This window comes from Budorcas taxicolor, chromosome 11 (assembly GCF_023091745.1).
Source record: "Budorcas taxicolor isolate Tak-1 chromosome 11, Takin1.1, whole genome shotgun sequence".
Lineage (NCBI taxonomy): Eukaryota > Metazoa > Chordata > Mammalia > Artiodactyla > Bovidae > Budorcas > Budorcas taxicolor.
The window spans coordinates 69590767-69615795 of NC_068920.1; the positions used below are offsets into that span (position 1 = coordinate 69590767).

The window sequence follows — 25029 nt, forward strand, 5'->3', positions numbered from 1 at the left end:
AGTTGTTTACTCAAGAAAAGGAAGAAAATGGAAACATTTCCACATAGAGGCTTGTGCAATAATGTTTATAGTAGCTTTCATCACCTTAGGGGAAAACTGGAAACAGCCTAGGTGTCCATAGAATTCATGTCATATAGGATTCCAATCACCCTAGAGAATCAGCAACCAAAAAGGGACTACTGATATACACAACATGGATAAAGGCTGCATTATGATGGGTAAATGAAGCCTTGTATAAAGAGTAACTACTGTATGATTGTATATAAGGGAAGTTCTAAAACAAGAAAAACTAGTAATACATGTGGATTTAAACAGGGACTGCTTCTGGGGGTTGGGGACAGGAGCTGCCTGGGAAAGTGCACCAGGGAACTTCTGGGCTGATGGTAATGTTTTCTATCCTGACAAATGTTGTATTAAATAGGTGTATGTATTTGTCAGTTCATCATATGATATTGAAGGTTTGCATCTCGTATGAAATTTTACATCAAAAGATAAAAGAGTAACATTGACCTCTAGTTAATAATGAGCACGCTGAGGTTTTAGGGTTGAAATGAACTGATTTCTACAATGCACTTTGCAATGCCTCAAGTGAAGCAAGCTAGACTGAGAGACAAAAGGATAGAGGAATGTGATAAAACAGATTTGGTTAAAATATAAATGTAGACTCTAGGTAGTCTGTCTATGGATGTTCATTATATTGTTCTTTCAACTTCCTAAAACTGTCTTAGAAAAAAAAAAAAAAAAAACAAATCAGGAGCATTTTTCATATATATATCCTGCTGACACCAAATTTAGTCACCAAGCAAGATATTTTTGCTATTGTTTAGTGGCTAAGTTGTGTGACCTCATGGACTGCAGCGTGACAGGCTCCTCTGTCCATGGGATTTCCCAGGCAAGAATACTGGAGTGTGTTGCCATTTCCTCCATCAAGAGATCTTCCCAACCCAAGGATCAAACCCTCATCTCCTGCACTGGCAGACAGATTCTTTGCTACTGAGTCACCAGGGGCAGACCACAATCCACAGGGTTCCAAAAGAGTCAGACACAACTTAGCAACTAAAACAACAAAGATATCCTTGGATCATTTATAAATATTTCATTTTTATCTGTCCCAACTATGTTTCTTTGCACTGCATGGTCTACACAACCTATGAAGCACAGATACTTTTGAGTCAGCCGCCACGGGGTTCTGGCTGTTGACATTCCCTTCCTTCTCACAGAGAACTCAAACAATAATTTAGAGGTTCTTTTTTCTTGTGTGTAATGGAGGCCTCCATCATAAATGAACGGCCTGACACTTCCTGAAGTCTCTCCCACATTCTCTTACCAGGCCTCTGATTACCATGACATAGCTGAGACCTGACTTATGAAAGCTGGAACTCAGTCCATGCTCCAAAATGCAGGACCACCAATGATGGGGATGAACCCTCACACCTGCTCCCTGAGCAACAAAAATCAGTGCTGGGTGTGCACCTTGCTGTCGCAGCTACATATGACTGGGTTTACAACACACTGAGAAAGTTACATGACTGACTCCCCCTTAATTCTGAGAGCCAACCCTCTGATGCTTCTTTTTACAAATGAGAAAATGGAGGACTGTGGTATAAATGAACTACTCGAAAGCATACAACTTGAATTCACAGTCTTTTAAACCTAGAATTCTAGTCTTTGCCCCTTACCACATACTGCCCTGAAACCACCTCTCACCCCTGGCAAGAAATAGCCAATTTTACAAAGGCCTGACCAGGACAAAACTGGGTGAGGAGCATTTAAGATAGTGGCTTTCACACTGCAAGCTGAAAAAAGATTAGTTAAGTCCTGACTACAGACAGTTCTAAAGTAGATAAGATAATAGATCTGTGTAATATTTAAGAATAAACGTTAAATCCTGAAACTCGTTTCAGTTGTCTATCAACATTCCTATGCATGAGTTTCTTGCTGTGAGTATATAGTCCAGAAAAGTTAGAGAGCCACTGACTACGTCCCTCTAGATCACAGCTTTAGATCTGAGGTTTAATTTCCCAGATTAGAAAAGTAACACTGGAAAGGGCTGATCAAGGTGCTGAAGAAGGCTAGCCTGGATCAGGCACCACTTGCGCAAGGCCTCTAGCCCTCTGCAGCAGAGAAGCACCGTCACCACCAGCAGCAACAGTGTCTGGATTGCAGCCTTGACCAGCAAGCAGGTGCGCCAGCCAAGCCTCACCGGCTGCGTGACACATCCGGAGAAAGGCAGCGGTCCTGCACACAGCTCTCCCTCGTTTCTTCTCTCAGCACTTTACAAAGAAGAATCTTCATTTTGACAAGTTTTATTGACTGAAGAGTTAGCAGTCCTCTCTACCACCTTCCAGAACTCACAGCCCCCGATTAACAAAACATAAAACCCAAAGCCTTGATGTTGACCACGTTCAGTTATATTCCCTCATGCTCCCCTCCCCAGTTCAATTTTCTCTCCAGAAGCAACCCTATCATTTATCCGATGCACATTTTCCAGTTTATACCCTAACAATTTTAGGATGTGTGCATGAGCAACATATAGCATTGCTTGGAGGGATTTTTTTTTTTTTTAATTACATTCAACTACTGTGAGGTACACGTCCTGCTGTTTTCATTCATTTTCTTTCAGATGTATCCATATTTATACACTTTTTTTGGTAATATGCTGTATAGTATCCCATCACACACAGTCTATAAACGGTCCCCAATACACTGTTATTACAAGCAGCACTGCCATGAACATTCTTAGACATGTTTCCTCGAGTTCATATGGAAATTTGTTTAAGGTATAGTTGGAAGTAGAATTACTGAGTTGTCATATACACGTATATGTAGTCACTGCCAGCCTCACAGTCCAGGCAAACCCTACCAATAACTTAATACATGTCCTTAAGACTTTACACACCTGTACACACACACACACACACATATATATATGATCTTAACATGAATTTAGATAAAACTGTCTCACGGTTTATGCTGGGTTACAGAGGACTGTTTTCTGCATTAATTGACCAGTGTCCAACTGATGGACATTATGGGTCTTTCCTTCATTACAGTAATTCAAGGAACTTCACACAGTGACACAGTAGTTCCAGGATGTGTAGAACAGACCGGAACTATCGGATCTACCTCTTATTTTTACAAGGGAAAAAATGCTGGGGTGAGAAGCTGGCCCACGGACACCTCAGGAAATGAGAAATGATGGGGCTGGGGACTCCATTTTCTACAGTCTGGTCTCCAGTACTCTAGGGGTCACCTGCTCTACTTAAGTGAATAAAAGATTCCAATACACAGTTGGGGCTTCCCTTGTGGCTCAAACTGTAAAGAACCTGCCTACAATGCAGGAGACGCAGGTTCAAACCCTGGGTTGGGAAGATTCCCTGGAGTAGGGAATGGCAACCCACTCCAGTATTCTTGCCTGGAGAATTCCATGGACAGAGGAGCCTGGCGAGTTACAGTCCACTGGGTCACAAAGAGCTGGACGTGACTGAGCAACTAACATAGTACACAGCATTCCTTTTACATGTTAGGCGCTGTCTCCATTAGCACGGCAGAATCTGTGACCACAGAGTATAGCGATGGGTTCAAACTCTAAGAGGCAAGGGGAGATCTCCATGCTCCAGTCTCAGGAAAGCAACAAGAACAGAAAAAGCTGGCTGCATACCTAGTTCTCCAAAATAAGCTTATTCACCTGCCTATAATCCAGGCCACACATCCACCCCTAACTCCATTTTAAAAAACTTTAACTGAGCATGTGTGGCGTGCTGTGTTGCTGAGTGGACAGGCTCACGTGTGCACGTACGCACATAATGGAACAAGCGCAGCAGCCCCGATGCCTCGCCTTTGGCATTTATGAGTTTGAATCCTGACTCAGCTTCTCATTAGCTGTGTGACCACAGACAAATTATCTGACCATTCAGGCTCCCAACTCATCTTAAAAAAAAAAAAAAAAAAGTAGGTAAAATTTGTACATATCTTATAGGGTTTTGTGAAAAGTAAATAAATTACTACATTAAGTGCTCAGAAAAATCCCAGTATTTATGATACTTGCTTAGTGCTGCTAGTGCCTGAAACAAAGACAAGGTCCCTGGACTAAAAGAGCTAGTAAATTTATCAGAAGGTCAAATAAAAACAGTATAAGCGGGTGTGGCTGCCAGTCAGAGGAAGTGGCAGGCAGAGGAAATGCACCGTTCCAGAGGGCACACAGAGACACAGGAGAACTGGAGGAGGCTCCTCAACTCAAGGAGCTCTCCGAAAGGCTGAGACACACTCACTCACAACACTCCTGGACAAGGCCACACCCTCAGCGCCGGGCCCCAGGGCTTTAGCAAACATGTATCTCTTTCAGGGACTGCAGAAAGGTGAGCCTCAGGGACACAGACATGATGGAAACACTGAAAGCACGGCCAAGGCCTGTCCTGGGCCTTTCCCCACCTCTGGACCTTCTCTGCAAATACGGGTCTTCACCAACCATCGCCTTCCTGGCCTCATCTCCCCTCACGTGGAGACTCTGTACTTCCTAGTTCCTCCACTACCCTGGCAGGCTCTTTCTCTCACCCTCTATATGCAGGTAGCCATCACGCATCCTTCACTCCTCATGGCCCCAGAGACACTTTAAAATGGAGGGTTGTCATGAAAATTAACTGAAACAAACTGTGTGCCAAGTTTGTCTGCAGAAAGTACTGGCCCAACTTAGTTCCATTCCCTTCTCTGAGGATGCTGCCACCCTGGGACAGCTGTGCTCCACACCCTGGCATGATCTTTGCATTCTCTCTGGTCTCTGCCCACTACATTCCACCAGGGCCATGCCCCGTGCTCTACTAACCACCCATCACCCCACACGCACACACACTCTACATAAACTGCTGACAATGTGCGTTCCCAAGACAGCTCTGCTCACACCTCTCAAAAACTTTCAGCTACTCCCCAATGTGTATCACTGAAGACAGACTCCGTGTCTCAGGTGTGCATGCAAGGTTTCCGAATCTAGCCTGAACCCACCTTCCAACTTCAGTCTCCCCATGACCCTCGTCTCCAGTTTAGTTAAATCACGTTTGGGGAGGTGCATCATGAAATACAGACTGTATCCAAATAAGGGGATAAAACAAAGCTTGACAAGTTCTAATTACATAATTTCAGAGACTTTCATACCTTAATATGTACCATGTCTCTTTTACATTATCCCAGGTTTATTTGGATTTCTAGCAGTCTTTATTCATGGAGTTCGAGAAACAATCTAGAACAATCTGTACCACAATGATTCTCCAGCAAGCCTGTGGAATGTACCAGTTAGGTGGGCTCAAGAGTGACTGCCATGGAGTATGGCCGTAAGCATTTTAGGCATATTTGCTGTTTATGACCCTCACTGTATGCAGTCTCTGTGAAGGTATAAAGTGAAAGTGAAGTCACTCAGTCGTGTCCGACTCTTTGTGACCCCAGGGACCATAACCTACCAGGCTCTTCTGTCCATGGGATTTTCCAGGCAAGAGTACTGGAGTGGGGTGCCATTACTGAGCCATGGATGGAATCAAATGGCCAATAGCAGTACCCCAGCAGGAATGACAAAGATTTACTTCTCACTTGACTACCAGGCTGCCTCCTTTCCCAGTCTTCCCCTCTATCCCACGCCACAGACTTCCATTCAAATCCCTACATGCTTAAATTCACCAGCGTTGGCTTCTGAGGCTTAAATCCAAAGTACCATCACTGATGTATATAGTTCTTTGGGTCCCTGAGCAAAGTCATCCAAGTCCCCCCCAGGCAAAGGAGCTCCCAGGCCCCTCCCCGTGGGTACAGTACCTGTCCCGTCTGGAGTAGACCTCACAAAAGTAGGCAGCATTTTTACTGAAGCTGTGGGGTGAGTGGTGGCTCCAAGCCCTTTCTCCATCTCCTTACGAAACCGCTTAGCAATCTCCAGAAGAGTTTCGTCAGAAAGACGCATGTGGTAGAGATACTGGTCAACCTGAAAAAGAGGAAAGTGATACATAAACTAAATTAATTATGGTATTCATTTATGTCATGGAACATCATTCAGCTTCTCAAAAGGGTAAAATCTATTAGGTACAGAAGATTATTAAAGACCGTTGAACCAGAATCTGTGACAGGACTTTGTTTAAAAAAATAAATAAATAACTAAAAATTAAAATTAGAAAAATGGTTTAATTTTATTTCTGGAGAATGGTGAAGACCAGGAGAAAGGCCAACTAGAGGGGAGGCCCATCTCTTGTCCTCTGCACTCAAGGCCAGTTGTGCCAACCCTATTGCCCCTCACCACAGGCCAAGCAGCCATCACCTCCTCCCTAGACTAATAAGCATCCCTGATTCTACTTTTCCTTCTGCCAGCCATTTTCCATCCCCAGACACAGTCTACACTATTCCCATGCTTAAACCCTTTCTGCGACCTCCCATTGGCACCAAATCTGAAACCCTCCCAAGGCCCTACCATACAGCCTGGCCTCGCCCACTGCTCATCTTACCAGTGCCTCTGCACTCCTTGTGCAGACCAGCCTTGGCTCAGTCCCCCAACACACCAACCGTGCCCTTCCCTGCCTGCAAGACTGTTCACACAGGCCACTCAGCACCTCACTCTGCTCTTCACCTACAGATCCCTTACCAATCCTTCGGCTCTCTCTGCACAGAGGCCTTCTCGGATCTTCCTAATAAAACAATCAGCCCTCCCTGCTTTTTCTATGAACTCAGACTTTTCCCTTCACATCACCAACCTCAATTTGGAAACATACATTAGTGTCCAAATCATAAGCACCAAGGGCAAGAACCATGACTATTTGTTCACGCTTGCACCCCTGAAGCCCAGCACAGTGCGTGACACATTGACAGAGGCTTGATACACATGGTAAAGCAAAGGTCCTCCCCCATCCTCAGAGGCAGAGGCGGCTCTCCCTAGTCATTTCATTTATCTTGTTTTCAACATAAATTTCTGTGAACTTTTCCCAGATTTAACACTGGGAGAAGGAGAAACAACAGGAGTCCCCCTCAGACAGCCTGCTTCTTGGAGGCTCTCGTCTGCTCTGGCTGTGGATATTCCCAGTTTTCTTCTATCAGAAAAAGATCTGATAGAAATCCATACAAGGAGGCACTGAAGTTTCCACAATATCCCTGTTCTCAGCAGGAACGTCCAGGCCAGGTGGGGTTGCTGGCCATGGAGATGGGGGTAGAATCAGGACCCTTAGACCAGGCTACAGCTATGCCCTCAAGGTATGAGGGTGGTGGGCCTGGTACTCCCAGCCTCATCAGCAAACTGGGGGGTGAAGAGACCCTGTTCTTTCCAGCTCCCAGACTTCAGGATTCCCAAGGGAATCCTGACTGGCTTGGTTTGGCTGATGACCACCACCACTGTTACTTCTGTGGGAAACAGAAGTAAACGCCCACCTGTCCTTTGCCCAACTCTAACCAAGACGCATAAACATTTATAATTAGCTTTCCCTGACAAATGTGCTCTTTAGTATTAACAGACTGTTCTATTTTCCAGCACTTTTTTTTTCAGATCTTCTTAGAACCAAACTTTTTTGGTTCTAAGTTAAAACCAAAGGTTTTAAACAAATTTTGAAGCTTGAGATTCCCAGAGGAACAGCAAAAGTTGTTTAATACTTTAAGGAAAGAACAGACCCATTGCTCTTTGGGGTTGGGGGGTGGGAAGAATTAGACAGAGAGCGAGAGAAACAGTCCTGTTACTCACAAGTTGTCTCTTGCAGGCCACATCTTAACTCCCTGTGGGGTTTGGGGTCCATCCCTCTCTCCTGAGGAATTATGAGATTGGCCCTTCTCAGATCATTTCAAACATCCTGACCACTACTAATCTTTCATCATTCTTCTAAAATCCCACAAGCTGAAAGATCAGAGACTGGATAAAATGCTGAAAGAAGCTGTAAGCAAGACAAAGAAGAGACTGTGGTTAATCAGCCCACCCCTCTTCGTAACTGCATGGTTAAAATAGAACAAAATTGACAGACACAATCCTCACGTGGGATGGAAAAGGACGAAGCAGGGCTAGAGTAGTGAAAGCCCCTCAGCCACTTCTCCACTCCCTCCCCAGCCAGCAGAGGGACTAGGCTTGTCATAGAGAGTTTGAAATATGCAGAAATGAGGATATCCCCAAGTTCCCTTGCTGCCAGCATTTATTAGAGAGCTACCGTAGACATCTAACTCCTTTGGTCTAAATCAGAAAGACTTCAATCATCCACTCTATTTCCTACTTTCAGGTTCATGGCACCTCAGGTTCAAGGCAAACCCTCTGTTTGCCTTAGCCTCCCAGGTCTGTGGGGCACTAGCCCCCTTCCCTGAGCAGGGTCACTGATCTGGGCTTCCTACAATACTGGGGAGCCAGGGTGTTCCTGAGGAGGTTGGCCTCCCCTACAGCGACACGTGAGGCTCCCAGGAGGAAAAACCGTACAGTCTCAGACAAGTCCTCTCTCTCTCTACAGTGGGAGACAAAACGCAGGAGACTCTGGGCCCAGAGCAACTATAATCACCACAGAGGCCTCCTGCTTCAGACTCAGTGACGCCTGGCTTGGCCAAGGAACACATTAGGGCTTAATGCATCTCAGTGCTAATGTACAGGTCCCAGCCACCAGACCAAGCAAAGGCTAAAGCCAAGCTACATCCAAGTACAGCCTCATAGGCAACAGTAATAACAGCAAACCCTTCAGCTAAACCTGTTCTCAAGGTCTTATACCCATTAACTCATTGAATCCTCATTACAGCCCTTTGAGGTGTTATTTTCTCCATTCAACTGAAAGGGGAAGGCAACATGCCCCAAATCACACAGATGCAAAAGATTAAGCCAGGACTGGACGGGGCAGCCACTGTGCTTTTGTCCACTCTACTAGATGAATGCCCCTCTCTGCTGAACAGCAAAGTCAATATGGCTCAAATGGCACTACAATGCGTGCAGGCTGGCCACATCCACTAAAGGCCATCTTCTGAACCAGTCATCCCACCACACAGACATGCACCGGGCTGCCCTGGTGGGTCAGAGGGCTGCAGACATATCTCTGGACATTATCATAATTTTGACGTGACTAAGTTGGAGCTCCTGCATTACTGCTGCTGCTGCTGCTGCTGCTAAGTCGCTTCAGTCGTGTCCGACTCTGTGCGACCCCATAGACGGCAGCCCACCAAGCTCCCCAGTCCCTGGGATTACTACTTTCCCAAAAAGAAGCGAGGCCCAGAAGCCTCGCTGCCACCCACTCCTGCTTCCATAGATGGCTCCAGATGTTCCTTTGTGGGAAAGCTGAGCCTGTGGTGCTGCCCTGTTAAGGAGCTGCCCTATCACTTCTTGGAGTGTGAGCTCATGTACACAAAAGACCAAGTTAGGATGGCATAATTCTACTGTGGTCATGCTTAATTTAACTTTGATGTTTAAGCTGCTACAAGGCTTGTTGGAAATCTAGTCAACACTCCTCATCCTTAACTCTCAAAAGGACCTAACAAGTTAAAGGGTCAGCCTTTACTCAAATCATGTTGCCCTTTACCCAAGAGATTATAATCATTCTTCAGTGTTCAGTAACAGATGAAAATGGTCATGATGATCACCATTACAGTAGCTAAACATTTACCAAGTATTTCTTACCTCCCAAAACCCATCCTACAAGTTTACTGACATGAAGTTCATTGTTCTTTTGTAAAACTTCTATATCCCTGTTTTATAGCTCACTTGGTGAGAAGCACAGGTGTCTGGCTCCGAAGCGAGGCCCTTCGGCCTCACCCTCACTTTTCCTGTGGACCCTCCTCATCTGGGTGGGGACTCTCTGCTCTGCAGCTTCTTGGATGACCTCAGTACTTGCTTTATCATCAAAGTACTTTGATTTATATTTCCATCAGATGAGACCAAGAAAAAGCATACGGGACAGCTATGAAAAATGCAACTACAGCACCTTGGCCCATACTTCCTCTCTTTGGGCCATAATGATGGACATGAAGATGTATCCACCCTGAGTTTCTTAGGGCCACTAAGGAAGGAATGATTAATCACCTGATGTTATAACTTCCTAAACACACCACTGAGGCCCACCAGCCTTGGTCAGCACTGCTGCATTGAGTTGAGGGTAGCCAAGGGAAGCAGGAGTCGGAAGCAAGAAGCAGCCTCCATACGAAGACCTTTCTCCTGGATTGGGAAGGCAGTAAATCCAGAATCCCGCCAACTGTCACTCACAGTGCAACCCGAAGGAGGGAACACAAGCAAGGCCCAACGTCATAGGAGAATGTCATTTAGGAGTTCCCAAATGTACACAGCACAGTAACACTATGGCTAAAAAATACTAACTCTTAGAAAGAACCTTGGGGTAATGACAATTCAAAATCCCGTTGAACGTAGACAGCATTTGAGTTTATCTCCTTTGTCCCTCTCACCCCAATAGGCATCAGGCTATTGAATCTGAATGCTTCCAAGCATGACAGGCTCCTCACTTCTCAAAACTGGTTAGCTTCTACTGTTGGTCAGTTCTAGTTGTTAGAAAGTTTCTTCTCTGCGATAAATCTACTTTCTGATAACTTCTGTCTATGTTCTGTCACTTGGGATAAGAGTTTCCGAACTTGGCTAAGAATCTCAAAGACCCATTCCAGACTAATCAAACTGACACCTTTTTGACTGTCTGGGTGCTCCCCTCTCCTTGGACTGGTATCTACCTTACCAATAATGTGATAATAATGGACTGTGTTTTAGTCAACACTGTTCAAGGTCATTTGTTACCACTTGCTGCCTGGGATCTTTGAAAGTCAGTAGTTAGGACATTAGGCTAAACTGTGAAATAATTCTTCATCAATCCTGGGTGTTGAGAGTTGCAAAGACAAATTTGAACTTGTTGGGGAAAAGTTTCAGTTATTGGAAGCTATCACAGTAGAATCATTCAGGTTATCCCTTATTTAGTAGCTGGTGGTGGGGAACTGTAGGCTGTGGCATCAGAAAAATTAGTGTTCAAATCCTGGCTCTAGCGTTTGTACAGGCACCTGAGTCCCAGTTTCCTCCTTATGAAATGGGAGGACTAGCACTCACAGCAGAGTCACAAGCATAAACGGTGTGGCAAATGTAAAGCTATCTATTAATATCTAACCTTTTTGTCTACCCCCCTTTCCTCTTTTTCTCTCAGACTCCCCTGTGCCAAGTGCAACCTTCAGAGGATCAAAGACATTTCTTAACCCTACTTAGTCACACTGGGATTAGCAAAACAGGAGCTGTGTCCCCAAATTCTTCCTTCTCTTTCTGTGGTGTGTGTGTGGCCGAACACCCTGGATCACTTCTCTTTAAATCTCTATTAGGAAAAAAGATGGAAAGGATGGGGCATTCCAGGCTGGGGATAAAGAGGCAGGCCAGAAGCAAAGCTTTGTTGCGGTATGAGAAGGTCACTTGCTTAACCAGAGGCAAGGGTGTGTATTAAACACAGATAGTAGCTTTAGACACATCTATTTAGCAATCTCAAGTTTAGAAATTCCTCACTGGGCAATTGTGGTCAATTTCTTTCTTCGCATAACACACTAGTCTATGACTGCCTCCTGTCTGGAACTGTGGGTTCAGGCAAGAGAAGTTCTAAAGAGAAACTGAAAACAAGCAGGACCCTGTGGAGCCTTCCCAGGTACAAAAGCCTTTCCAAGTCCCCTGTTCATGTTTGCAGGAAAAAAGGCATCGACCTCCTAGACTTCCCCAGAGTTCTAAAGAACAGATTCAAATAGTTACTAACTAGGGAAGGGAGGGAATTTGGAAATGAAGGAGGAGCAGCCTAGAAATAACAGTGCAGCAATAAAGCAGGGTCCTGGTTCCTCCTCAAGGGATACACATCACAATTATCTCTTGAGTTCTCCTGAGTTTTTCTGCAAGAACTAAGGCCCCCATCTAGGTGGAGAATAGTAACTTCAGGCTTAGCTAAAGATAAGTAAAAGAGAGAGTGAAAAAGTTGGCTTTAAACTCAACATTCAAAAAACTAAAATAATGGCATCTGGTCCCATCACTTCATGGCAAATAGATGGGGAAACAATGGAAACAGTGACGGACTATTTTCTTGGGCTCCAAAATCACTGCAGATGGTGACCACGGCCATGAAATTAAAAGACGCTTACTTCTTGGGAGAAAAGCTATGACAAACCTAGACAACATATTAAAAAGCAGAGACATTACTTTGCCAACAAAGGTCCATCTAGTCAAAGCAATGGTTTTTCCAGTAGTCATTGTATGGATGTGAGAGTTGGACACATAAAGAAAGCTAAGTCTCAAAGAATTGATGCTTTTGAACTGTGGTGTTGGAGAAGACTCTTGAGAGTCTCTTGGACTGAAAGAAGATCAAACCAGACAATCCTAAAGGAAATCAGTCTTGAATATTCATTGGAAGGATTGATGCTGAAGCTGAAGCTCCAATACTTTGGCCACCTGATGCAAAAGACTGACTCATTAGAAAAGACCCTGACGCTGAAAAAGAATGAAGGCGAGAGGAGAAGGAGACAACAGAGGATGAGATAGTTGAATGGCATCACTGACTCAATGGACATGAGTCTGAGTAAGTTCCAGGAGATCGTGAAGGACAGGGAAACCTGGTATGCTGCAGTCCATGGGGTCGCAAAGAGTCGGACACGACTGAGCAACTGAACAACACAGCCAAATGGAAAGCTCATCTCCTTAAGTGCCCACAGTTTCCTCCAGACTAGCACTAAAAGGAGAAGCTGTGTCATAGCCACAATGCAAGGAATAGAGGGAGCAGAAGATCACTGTTGCAGAGGCTCCACTTCAAAGTGTGAAATGGCTCAGGTGTGGCAGACACAGCCCCAGTTAGGTATGAGGAAGCCCAGAAAGGAAAGTCCTGGAACTGAGAGCCAGAAAGGAAACTCACAGAAACTGAGGTCAGGGGAACAGCCTTGACCAAGGTCACAGAGCTGAAACTAGAATCTGGATCACTCAGATCCCTTACTATAGTGTCAGAAATAGTAAATGACAATCCTACCCCAAGCGTCCTCAGGAACCGTTCCACTGTCATCTTGCAGGCCAATTTCAACTCAGTGACCTTCCCTGAGACCAACCTAACAGGTCTCAGAGAGGAAATGGTCCTCATCAAACTACGTACATCCAGAAAAGAACAATAGTCCAACGTTGACGGTTTGTTACATAAAGTGCCATAAATCCTACCTTGAATACCTTAAGAGGTCTCAAATATAGAAGAAACCTTAAATTTCAACATCTAAATCTGTAAGATTCTTTTCTATCACTCAATTGCTGAATCCCTGACCCAAGCTTCTCCCATTTTAAGCCTTTGTTGAAAATCAATTACATGCAAAGCACTATAGTATACAAGAATATAATTTTAAAAGAAATCAATTGCAGAGATAGTGGTGATAGTTGTACAATAATGTGATGTCCTTAATGCTGCTGAATTATACACTCTAAATATATATACAGTGGGTCTTTGAACTACACGCAGATTGGGGTGCTGATCCTCCACTGGAGGCACTCCTTATATATAGTTCACATCCACAGATTCAACCGTGAATAATGCAGTGATATAGTACTATAGCACATTATTATTGAAAAAATCCACACATAAGTGGACCCGTACACTTCAAACCCATGCTGTTCAAGGTTCAACTGACGCGCACACACACACAAATGTTTTTTAAATTTTTTTAAAGAAATCAAGCTTCCTATTCTCTAGGACTTCATTGTAGACTCAGTGTTTCTGAAATGAATGGAAGATGGGTGTTAATGTAAAATGACCCATGCGAAGTGTCACAGGTATGAGTAAGTGGCCTGTGAGACTAGCATTCAGAGGAGATTGCTTCTGGGCTGCTGCTGCTGCTGCTGTTGCTGCTAAGTCGCTTCAGTCGTTTCCGACTCTGTGCGACCCCATAGACGGCAGCCCACCAGGCTCCCCCGTCCCTGGGATTCTCCAGGCCAGAACACTGGAATGGGTTGCCATTTCCTTCTCCAGTGCATAAAAGTGAAAAGTGAAAGTGAAGTTGCTCAGTTGTGTCCGACTCCTAGCAACCCCATGGACTGCAGCCTACCAGGCTCCTCTGTCCATGGGATTTGCCAGGCAAGAGTTCTAGAGTGGGGTGCCATTGCCTTTTCCGGACTTAATCCTAGTTACCTTTAATCAAGGAGTCACAGGAATGGAGAATCATAAAGATCATCCCATTGCATGAAATTGCTGTGTTGTTCACTGGCCAGTCAATTCCCTACAGGCAACTTACAGGGAATTTAGTGTCAGGAAGTCTTGCTGCCCAGAGTCACTGTACTTCCTGATACAGGCCAATGAAATTAAAACAACTGACTCAAGAAGAGTCGGTTTTGGTTGTTGTTGTGGTTTGTTTTTGTTTTTGTTTTTGTTTTTTTGGGGGGGTGGTTTGCTTTGGCTATTAGGAAGCTCAGGGCTCTGTACTCAACTTTAATGAACTAAGTTTTAATCATTCCTGCCTGTTCCCTGACTCTTATTCTAGAAGTCCTTTCAATGAAAGTTAAACCGTATCATCTAATCCTTTTAGTAAGCAGGCAGAAAATAAACAATACATGAACAAGCAAATGCTCATCAGTCATTCCTACAGGATACACCGTCCTGGTAGAAGGGCAAACTCAAGTGACCAAATTGGATAAGAAAGCAACTCCATAAGCATAGTTGGCCTGGGGACACAGGGACCCCCTGAGGTACTGCTGTACTGCCAAACTGCTTTCTCTAGCCTTTGGGTATTTCTGATTTAGTACCTAGAATCTTCTCTCCAAGAGCTGCTGGATGAACACTAGCTAATTCCTATGTTTTAGATTCTTCTAGCCCCCAAGCAAACCAACTGACTGAATTTCAACTTTCCTGGCACTTTTGTACTTGTCCCGAAGATACAATCAGGTGTATATATATTAAATAATATTTAAGGACAGACTCCAGGGCTCTACAACCTAGTCTCCTAGGAAGAAAGTTAGGAAGGACCACACCCCATTGAAGTGAAGGACTTTGGCTAATTTCATCTACTTTAACTCAACTAAAGTGAAAACAGGGCTGGAGGGGCAGGGGCAGGGTACTCTGCAGCAATGAGAATGTGCCACCTGTCACTACATGCCTATGGCGATGAATCTCACAATACAAAGTTGAGTAAAAGAAGCCAGATACAGGAGGGAACAGATCATATGAGTCCATTTATAATAAGTACAGAAACAGATCTACGCCAGTAGAACTCAGGACAGTGATTACATTTAGTGGGGGATATACTTGCTGTTGGGACTTCCCAGCTGCCGCTAGTGGTAAAGAGCCTGTCTGCCAATGCAGGAGATGTAAGAAACTCCGGTTCAAACCCTGGGTCCAATCCCTAGGTTGGGAAGATCCCCTGGAGGAGGGCATGGCAACCCACTCTAGTATTCTTGCCTGGAGAATCCCATGGACAGAGGACCCTGGTGGGCTACAGTCCATACCATTCCACAGAGTCGGACACAGCTAAAGCAACTTAGCATGGAGCATGAAAGTGAAAGTGAGGTTGCTCAGTTGTGTCCGACTCTTTGCGACCCCGTGGACTGTAGCCCACCAGGCTCCGCTGTCCATGGGATTCTCCAGGCAAGAATACTGGAGTGGGTTGCCATTTCCTTCTCCAGGGGATCTTCCCAACCCAGGGATCGAACCCAGGTCTCCTGCATTGCAGGCAGATGCTTTAACCTCTGAGCATGGAGTATACGTAGTTGTTATTAGGGATTCCTAGGTGGTGCTAGTGGTGAAGAACCTGCCTGCCAATGCAGGAGACACACGAGATGCGGGTTCATTTCCTGGGTCGGGAATATCGCTTGGAGAAGGAAATGGCAACCCACTCCAGTATTCCTGCCTGGAGAAGCCCATGGACAGATGAGCCTGGTACAGTCCATAGCGTCGCAAAGAGCCCAACATGACTGAAGTGACTCAGCACACACACACACACACACACACACACACACACACACACACACGCTTACTTGCTAGTGCTGGTAATTATTTGTTACTGGATCTAGGAGGTGGTTACTTAGTGTTCTCAGTTCTCTTATACTTCACTTTAAAAATAAAGGAAGGAAAAATGACAAGGTTCTGACTAGGTCCTAGTCTTTGGCACATGGTAGGGCCAAAGAGGTCAAATCGGAGGGGAAAGTCATAACCTAAATGCAGCCACACAAAGCCTTCCGGTGACTCTATGTGCTAATATGTGCTTACAACTTAGTTTTGAAAGAATTTCATGTTTTCACATTATTCCTTTGCCAGTGTTTTACTGCAAATCATTGACAAGGAAACCAAGGTCTGAAGAAGCTTCCCCAAACCATAGGCCAAGTTCCTAACAGATCCCGTAACATCCAGGCCAGATGAATGCCCTGACCTGGGGCACAGGTGTGCTCTCATCCAGGGAAAGCTAGGTAACTGCTATCTGTGACCTCATTAATACTAATGTCTTCACAGACTCCTCCTGGGAGGACCAAGTCTGTACAAACAGCAGCAGGTTTATCCTGTAAAGTTGCCAAGCCAAGGCCAGATGTTCCCGATAAGATAACAACAAAAAAAAGGATGAGTTGGGGAGGAAAAGACACAGTAGATTCTGCATTCTTTAAGGCTCCTGTCCTCTGAAATGCAGCTAACCAAAAACTACAGATCTGCCTTGACACTTTTTAGATGGGACAAAGCAGACCCCCACTAGGGTCATCATGCCACCTCAGGGAGATGGCAGCTGACACACTCACAGCCTGGAGGGCAGGGTGAGTGTGGAGCCAGGCTCAAAGGCCACTCCTCCAGGATCCTGCTGCGCGTGAGCCACAGGGTTTCCTGTTCTTCCAGTTCTTGCTCTCAGCTGCATCAAGTTACAGCCAGACAGACTGCAGGCAACAGCACCTGTCAGGGGGCCAGGAGACAGGCCTTTGGATCCCTGTCCTATCCTCAGACTATAGGACATCAGTTCAAAGGAATAACATGTCCCAGGTGTGCATGACCCTGCAACAGTTCTTTTTCCCACACATACTGACTGCTAAATTGAGTGTGCCAGGCACTTAGGATACTGGGATAAAGGAGATCCTTCTGCCTGCAAGTGCTCAGACTATCAGTAGGAGGCAAATATGTCAACAACTAATTACAAACTGAGGCAGTAAGGACAGATGGTAAGCAGTTTCTTTCACTACAATAAGATATAGATTCACAATCACTTAAATCGCACACATCAATACAATTCTGAGTTGTTTTTTTTTTTTTTTCTTGAAAAGGTTAGAGATGTGTGTTGACCCTGTACCTAGAATGTTCTCCTACTCTGGCCTAACAAACTCCCAGTTGTTCTTCAGGGGCCCAATACAAATGGCCCCTCCACAGATATCTTCCCCAAGTTCCCAGCTGGTTATACCAGCTTTTGACTAAAAAGCGTCTCTTGCTGTCACTGGTCCCAGAGGACTGCAGGCACTGACTGCAGGTTCTCAGCTTCGTGTCTGTGATACCAGCCTTATTTCAGTATTGAGATACAGCAGGCGCTCCAGACACAACTGTTCTGGGGACACAGAGGGGCAAAGGGAACACCAAGGAGCAGAGTCAGAGAGTAACAAGCGCTGGCCACCGCAGACTGCCCTGGTGCTCAGAGCCTGGCCTTGTTCTTCAGGCCTGGGCCCACGCTGCATGTGATCCTGGCTGCAGAGCTTCCTCTCCGTCTACCTGGCTGCCCTGGCCTGTCCCCCAGATCCCTTACTCTGCCTCCTCTGGACAGCCCTATCCCAGGGACCAGACTCTGCACCTGAGCCCAAATTCCCACAGGGGGATCTAAACTCCCCATTCCTGTGTGCTGCCCACTGTCAGTTGCTGGATCAAACCCCTCTGGGTCTGTCCCTTTGTACCATGTCCAGCCCCAGACCTTCCCACCCACCCTTGTCACACCCACCATAAGCAGGGCAACCACATATCCCAGTTTGCCCAGGATAATCCGCCCGGTGTGGTAGCAGCATAACTGTTAACAATGTCCCCTTTTACTCTCAAGTGATACAGTCTGGACAAAAAAAATACGGGGTTATCATAGGAATAGGCCACAGAGCAAATTCTGCTTGTGGTTCTTGGGGAGCCTACATCTGAATGATGGGAAGAGCTCACGCTTACTGCTGAAAGGAAACAGGATGGGGCAGGGCGTGGAACTGGGTTCCTGGCTGGTCCCTTAGTACAAGACACCTGCTTTCCTCACCTGTAAAATGAAGGGTTTGGACAAATGAGCTCAAAGGTCTCTTTCAATGGACACCAGCTTCATAACCCCATGAAACTGAAAGACAATTGGCCGTCCCTAGTTGTCCCAGGCAGCCCCATGCTGGGGCCAGAGGCCAGGGCTCCTGAATCAGACCGCCTGGGTTTGAATGCTGGCTTGCCCTTGAGCAAGGCACTGCCCTTTCTGTGTCTTGATGTCTTCCTCTGACTAATAGGCAGCAATAATGGCTATCCTGGAGGCTGCCTGAGGTGGCCTGAGTTGTGGTCAGGTTCCTAGACAGAGTCCAGAACTTAGTAAGTGGTGCACGTTTGCTATTTTAAGGCCTTTGGGAATTAAGGGGAAAAGCGAACTGATAGGAAATGGCTGGAAGACTTCATTAGAAGCGGTTGAAACAGGAAAATTTGGGAGGAAAAAGTCCTTCAAAGGGGAAAAAGGAAAAGTGACAGCTTCAACTTCCCTTATTTAGCCCAAATTAAAGCTGTTCAATAGCTTATCTGACTTCATTCCTTTATCAGACAATATGGAGATGCCAGAAGGAAGAAGTTGGGAATAAAGCCTTCCAAGAACATAGACCGTATCCAAGCCTCCAGGACAGGGCTGCTAAGCTGAGGAGAGAGAAGTAGGCTGGGTGGGTAGCTACCAAGGTTTCCCAGAGCCAGGTCCTCAGACCTGACTCACTCTCTTCATTAACTCCAAGATTACTCTGCCAACAAAGGTCCATATAGTCAAGGCTATAGTCTTCCCAGTGGTCAGGTACGGTTGTGAGAGCTGGACCATAAACAAGGCAGAGTGCCAAAGAATTGATGCCTTCGAACTGTGGTGCTGGAGAAGACACTTGTGAGTCCCTAGGACAGCAAGAAGATCAAACCAGTCAAACAATCTTTTATTTTAAAAGGAAATCAACCCTGAATACTCATTGGAAGGACCGATGCTAAAGCTGAAGCTCCAGTATTTTGGTCATCTGATGCAAATAGCCAACTCATCGGAAAAGTCCCTGATGCTGGGAAAGATTGACAGCAGAAGAGGGCATCAGAGGATGAGATGGCTGGATGGCATCACTGATGCAATGGACAAGAACTTGGGCACACTTAGGGAGATGGTGAGGAAAGGGGGGCCTGGCGTGCTACAGTCCATGGGGTCCCAAAGAGTCACACATGACTGGGCGACTGAACAACGACACCAGCGCCGCTCCAGGGAAGGACTATTAAGGAAGTGCTTAGAGATCCACAGACAACAGTGCAAAAAGCATGGCACTTCCGGGGGAAAGGAGATTTTCTAGCCATGACAAGAGGCTGTACAGGAATGAGACAAGTAGAGTGTGGGTCCCACACAGAGGGTCCTCTCTGGCTTTGTCAAGAACCCCAGGCACCCTAATGTCAGAAGAGGCCAAACTAGACAGCCCCAAATCTATATATGAAGGGCAAAGATCTCTTTGCTGAGAACCAAGATGTCCAGGGACTCTATACTCAGTGTGCCAAAAAAAAAAAGGGGGGGAGAATGACCATTCACTTCACTGAAACTCCAGGGTCAGTGCGGCTGAAACCTACTGTGACCCAGCTCTATGACTCAGTAGCACAAGGCACCTCAAGTGGTTCCCCCAGTGGGAAGCCAGAGTCTGCGGCAGATTGAGGAAGTGTGAGCAAGCATCTCACAAGCCAACTTCAGCATGCGTGGCCTCAGCAACTGCCCTTGGAACCTCTGCAATTCTGCCCTCCAGGGGAGGTACCAATAGAAAGGGGACCAGGCTTCTACAAGGAAAAGAGGTTTGAACTAATGCTATGACTATTCAGTGCAACTGTGTCTCTCATGACTTCCCAAGGAGAACGCTTCAACTAAGGCGCACCAAAACAGCCCAGGCATCCCAAAGACCCACCCACCCAATGGGGTTGCTACTTCCTCCCCAGAGGATCAGGAGGAAAGCAAGTTAGAAGAAGAGTTCAAAAGTGAGTCTCCTCTGCCCGGGGAAAGAGAAGGTTTTAGGAGTTGGAGGGAACAGTGAGGACGCTTCCTTATTCCTCACCTTTAGGAACTTTCCAGCCTATCCTCCCTGTCCTCTGCTCTACTCTGACATCAGACAGAGAACATAAATGGGCCAGAAACCACCTGCTCTGAAAGCTCTTAGAAACAGGGCCTCCTTTGCTCCCACCCAGTTGGGCAGCACAGTTGGGTATCTGAGAATGTCTTATGTACTCATATTTGACAGCTGTCTAGGAAATCCCACAGAGGAACCTGGCGGGGGCTACAGTCCATGGGGTAGCAATAAGTAGGACACAACTCAGTCACTAAACCACCACCATCAATATCTGACACATTACGTGTTGACTTAATGGTACAACTCTAAGAACTTCACATATATTCACTCTCTTAAATCCTTACAAAGAACCTATTAAGGTGTTATCCACTCTCCATTTCACAAGTAGAAGAAACTGAGGTCTAGAGAGGTTAAATAACTGGCCCAAGTTCACACAGCTGGTTTGTGAGGAGCCAGGATTCAACCCCAGGAAGCCTGGCTCTACTTCACCACGGAGACCCTCCCAGAGACTGCTGGACTGTCCCTCAGTGGGCACCAACAGCCCCTTTCCTCTGTCCCCAGCAATAGCAGTTCCACCACCTCACAGGCCTGTCTTGCTCAGAAGCCTGGCAATGCCTGGCCTACAGGGAAACCCCAACAAAAGTCAGGGTGAGATTCTCTGGGGGTCAGCTGAGCAAACTTCTCTCCCACGGCTTTCTGGAGTGCTTACATTGCCCACAGTTTTCTGGTTGAAGACAGAGAAACAGTAACTCAGGTAACCCACACTTCAGCCAGGGGCCATGGACAATTACTGTGGTCTGCAGACCTCACTGTAAATTCACCTTTTGTAAAAGGCCACGTCCCCCCATGACTATCCCACGACATGGGACACTGAGAGCGAAGAACTATGGTCCTCATCACAGCTGCTACTAAGTAGTATGACCATTTGGCGATGCACTATAATACTAAAATGAGGGATAGACTACTCTATTTGATGCAGCTTCTACTGATGTAGCTTCTCAATCCATAGATACTTGAGGTCAAAAAAGTTTTTTGTTTTTTTTTTGCGGGGGAGGGGAACCTGTCCTGGGCATTGTAGGATGTTTAGTACCATCCTTTGCCTCTGCTTACTAGATGCAATAACACATCTTCATCCACCTGCTTATAACAACCAAAAATGTCTCCAGACACCACCAAAGTACACCTGGGGGACAAAATCACTAATAGTTGAAAACCATTGCTCTAAAGGAGTAGTTTAAAAACAAATAAACAAAAAACACAGTCTTTGCCCCTGTAAATTGGACTAGGAGAAAAACTCTTGCTCTTTATGATAGACTAGGTAGCCCCTCACAAGATTATCCAGCCCAAAATGTCAACAGCGCTGAGGCTGAGAGAATTGCTTTAAAAGTAAGCAGAAATAGCCACCTGTGATCTATGGCGTGAGATATTAACTCACAGCCAATGGACTCTGATTTGCTTCGCCAGGTCTCCAACCCAACTGCTTTGGAAAGTCGAAGATAACATGCAGTGTTGGAAAACAAACCAAACTTGCTGACTTCAAAACTTAACAGTGATAAAGAGGAACCAGTTATCAGGAGTCATCTTTTAAACCGGAAGTATCTGAACAAAGGAAGCCGGTTTTCTGGGGTTCCTGAGCTCTTTTAATGGACCAGATCTCCTTACTAAGGCTGCGAGTTTTTGAGAAACCTGTTAGGGCTTGTGCTGTTTTGAGGCCCCCTGGAAAATGGCCCCTGCCTGCCTTCAAACTCTTCAAGGTGATAGAAAAGTTCAACTTTGAAAAGTGATACATAAAAATATATATTGGCTTTGTCTGAGGAGGCTCAGAGAGAATATTAACTCATTCAGGAGTAAAGAAAAAAGTGCTTCTTGGCCACTCTCTGAAATATAAATTTGACAATACAAAACAAATGGATGATGAGTAAAAAGCTACAAAGTAACATTGTAAAAAATTTTTCCAAAAAAAAATTAAATAAATTTAAAAAGCATATTAAAAAAGTTACAAAACATTCCTGTTAGCATCACCTGTCTTCTGAGCAGGAAAGGGGCTTAGTATTAAGATACTAAGTACTAAGTTAGAGTTGACCAAATGGGCCAAATTGTACCTACCTGTCAATGTCAGTTAACTCAGCCAAAAATAATCTCGTGTGTGCCTGGGCTAAGTTGTTTCAGTCCTGTCCAAGATTCCAGGGACCATTCCCTTCTCCAGGGGACCTTCCCGACCCAGGGGTCGAACTCACATCTCCTGTGTCTCCTGCTTTGCAAGCAGATTCTTTACTGCTGAGCCATTAAAGTTTAATCAATCCTTTTACTCCCACACTTTCATCCCCTTTCTGAAGATTAATGACACAGAGTAGGTGCTCAAAACTACCAGTCAACTCCCCATCCCATGGGAATAACTCCCACAGCCCTTCAGCAGATGTGAAATATCTATTCCTGGAGCCTTATCTCACCAGAGAGCTGAAAGGTGTCTTAGTCTCAATTTTTGACATACTATCTACAGGGCCTTGTACACACAGCAGATTCTCAAAAAACATTAAACTCTCATCTCTTGGGGGTTCCGTTAAACCTTTCTGCTTCCAAGATATTTCCCCCTCTCATTAAGTTCAAAATTGAAAGCTACCCTTCATTAATCTAGTGAAGAGCCTAAATTAACTATCTGTATTCCAAGACTGCGTGTCACCAGTCTATGCGTATTGAAATAACTGGTTAGTGACTAAATGCATTCTTCATTTCACTCCCATGGTAAATCCTGATTCTCATCCTTAGGAGACCAAAAAACCCTTATATATTAATTATAGCTCAATTAATTAAAAGAATCCTGTAAGTCTCCAGACAGGACACAAACCTTTGACTGCTAGAAGACAGGAAACACTTGTCTCTCTCCTTCCAACTCTGGGCCACCCTTTCTCAGGATGAGCCTCACACCATGCCTCAGGCCTTGATGAGCGAATAGCTCACGATCCAATGGTCTGCCCTTCCACTCCCCCTTCAGTCCAGTGCCAGCACTTCCCCCAGCTGCCTCTCACCCTCCTCTTCCTGCAGCAGTTACTCAGGTTCTTTTTCCAGAAAGGTCTGCTCCTTCATTCTTGCATTCACTGAGCACCTCACTAGTGGCTACAAACAGGCTATAACGGTGAACAGCTAGGATTCTCCATTCTCGGAAACTACCAACTCCAAGGTACAATGGGATGACACAAACACCACACAAAAGCACCTAGTGTGAACAGGCGTGACACGTAAGGGGAATGGTGATGCAAGTCTCTGGGGAATGGAAGATAGAGAAGATGAGGCTGATATGGGAGCTGGGGTCAGAGGGCAATCAGTGCAGTCTTTTTTTTAAGTATAATTGATTTACAATGTTGCGTTAGTTTCTGGTATACAGCAAAGTAATTCAGATAAATATATATGCTTTCTCACATTCTCTTCCTTTATGGTTTATTATAGGATATTGTTTAAAGCATTTTTAAAAACGTATTCATTTATTTATTTTTCGTCATGCTGGCTGTCTGATACTGCACAGGTTTTTCTCCAGTTTCCCGGAGCAGCACGTGGCCTTCTCATCGCTGTGGCTGCTCCTGTGGTGTGCAGGCTTCAGTAGCTGCAGTACACGGGCTCAGCAGTTGCGGCTCCCGGGCTCTAGAGCACAGGCTCAATAGTCGTGGTGAATGAGCCTAGTTGCTCTGCCACATGTGGGGTCTTCGGGGACTGGGGATCAAACCCATGTCCTCTCCATTGGCAGGTGGATTGTTTACCACTAAGCCACGAGAGAAGCCCTATTACAGAATATTGAATATAGTTCCTGCGCTATACAATGGGCCCTTGTTTATCTATTTCATATATAGCTTGTATCTGCTAACCCCAAACTCCTAGTTTACCCTTCCCCACTCCTTCTCCCCTTTGGTAACTGTAAGTCTGTTTTCTGTCTGTGAGTCTGTTTGTTTCACAAGTCCATTTCTGTCATATTTTAGATTCCACATATAAAGTGAGGGCTTCCCTGGTGGCTCAGAGGTTAAAGCGTCTGCCTCCAATGCAGGAGACCCGGGTTCAATCCCTGGGTTGGGAAGATCCCCTGGAGAAGGAAATGGCAACCCACTCCAGTACTCTTGCCTGGAGAATCCCATGGACGGAGAAGTCCATGGGGTCGCAAAGAGTCAGACATGACTGAGCGACTTCACCTTACCTTACCTTACCTTACATATAAAGTGATAGTACAAGGGCTTAAAAGGCTTCTGAAATGATCTAGTCCAACTTTAGAAAGAGACTAGAAACAAACCCCACGAGGCCTCTGAAGCAACCCAGGAACCAGCTGACAAAGGTATAGCAATCAGAAAGGAAATTCAATTAAATGAGTCCAGGGATCCCAACCAGAAAAGTCAGAGTACTGGTGCCATTAATCTGACCAAGAAGAGAGTTAGCTGCATTCCTGGACATGCTGGATGAAGGTGCTGCCAGTGTCCAAAAGTGAACACAGACATAGACCAGGATGGAGTCTTCTAATGGTCCCAGAGGCAGGGAGTGTGGTCATGAGCAAGGGCCTCTGGAACCCAACTGGCTTGGCTTCAATTCCCTGCTCTCACAAAAAAGTTAGTGACCTTGAACAAGCCACATGTGCCTCAATTGCTTACCAGTAAAACAGCGATGCTGATAATAGTATCTACTTCATGGTGTTGCTGTGAATGTTAATGAGCAGCTGTAAAGAGTAAATGCTAATAACAAGTGTAAAGAGCTTAAAACTGCCTAGTACACAGTAGATGCTATATGTGTTTGCTCTTGAGTTTCAAACTGTCAGATCAGCAAAAGTGAGCAAATAACCCTTACTCTCCCTGGTGGCTCAGAGGTTAAAG

At 45.5% G+C, this 25029-nt stretch overlaps 1 protein-coding gene and 1 non-coding gene across 2 annotated transcripts in view; one reads left to right on the forward strand and one right to left on the reverse strand.

Moving 5' to 3' along the window:
- The window catches only part of HK2 (hexokinase 2), a 69055-nt gene that overhangs the window by 39148 nt on the left and 4878 nt on the right, over window positions 1-25029 (reverse strand). Inside the window, exon 2 of the mRNA XM_052647663.1 lies at window positions 5797-5959. Coding sequence (XP_052503623.1) covers window positions 5797-5959 — 163 coding nt within the window. The remainder of the gene's footprint in view (window positions 1-5796; window positions 5960-25029) is intronic.
- On the forward strand, window positions 24177-24248 carry TRNAW-CCA (transfer RNA tryptophan (anticodon CCA)). Its single transcript has one exon. It is a non-coding gene; the product is annotated as a tRNA-Trp (tRNA).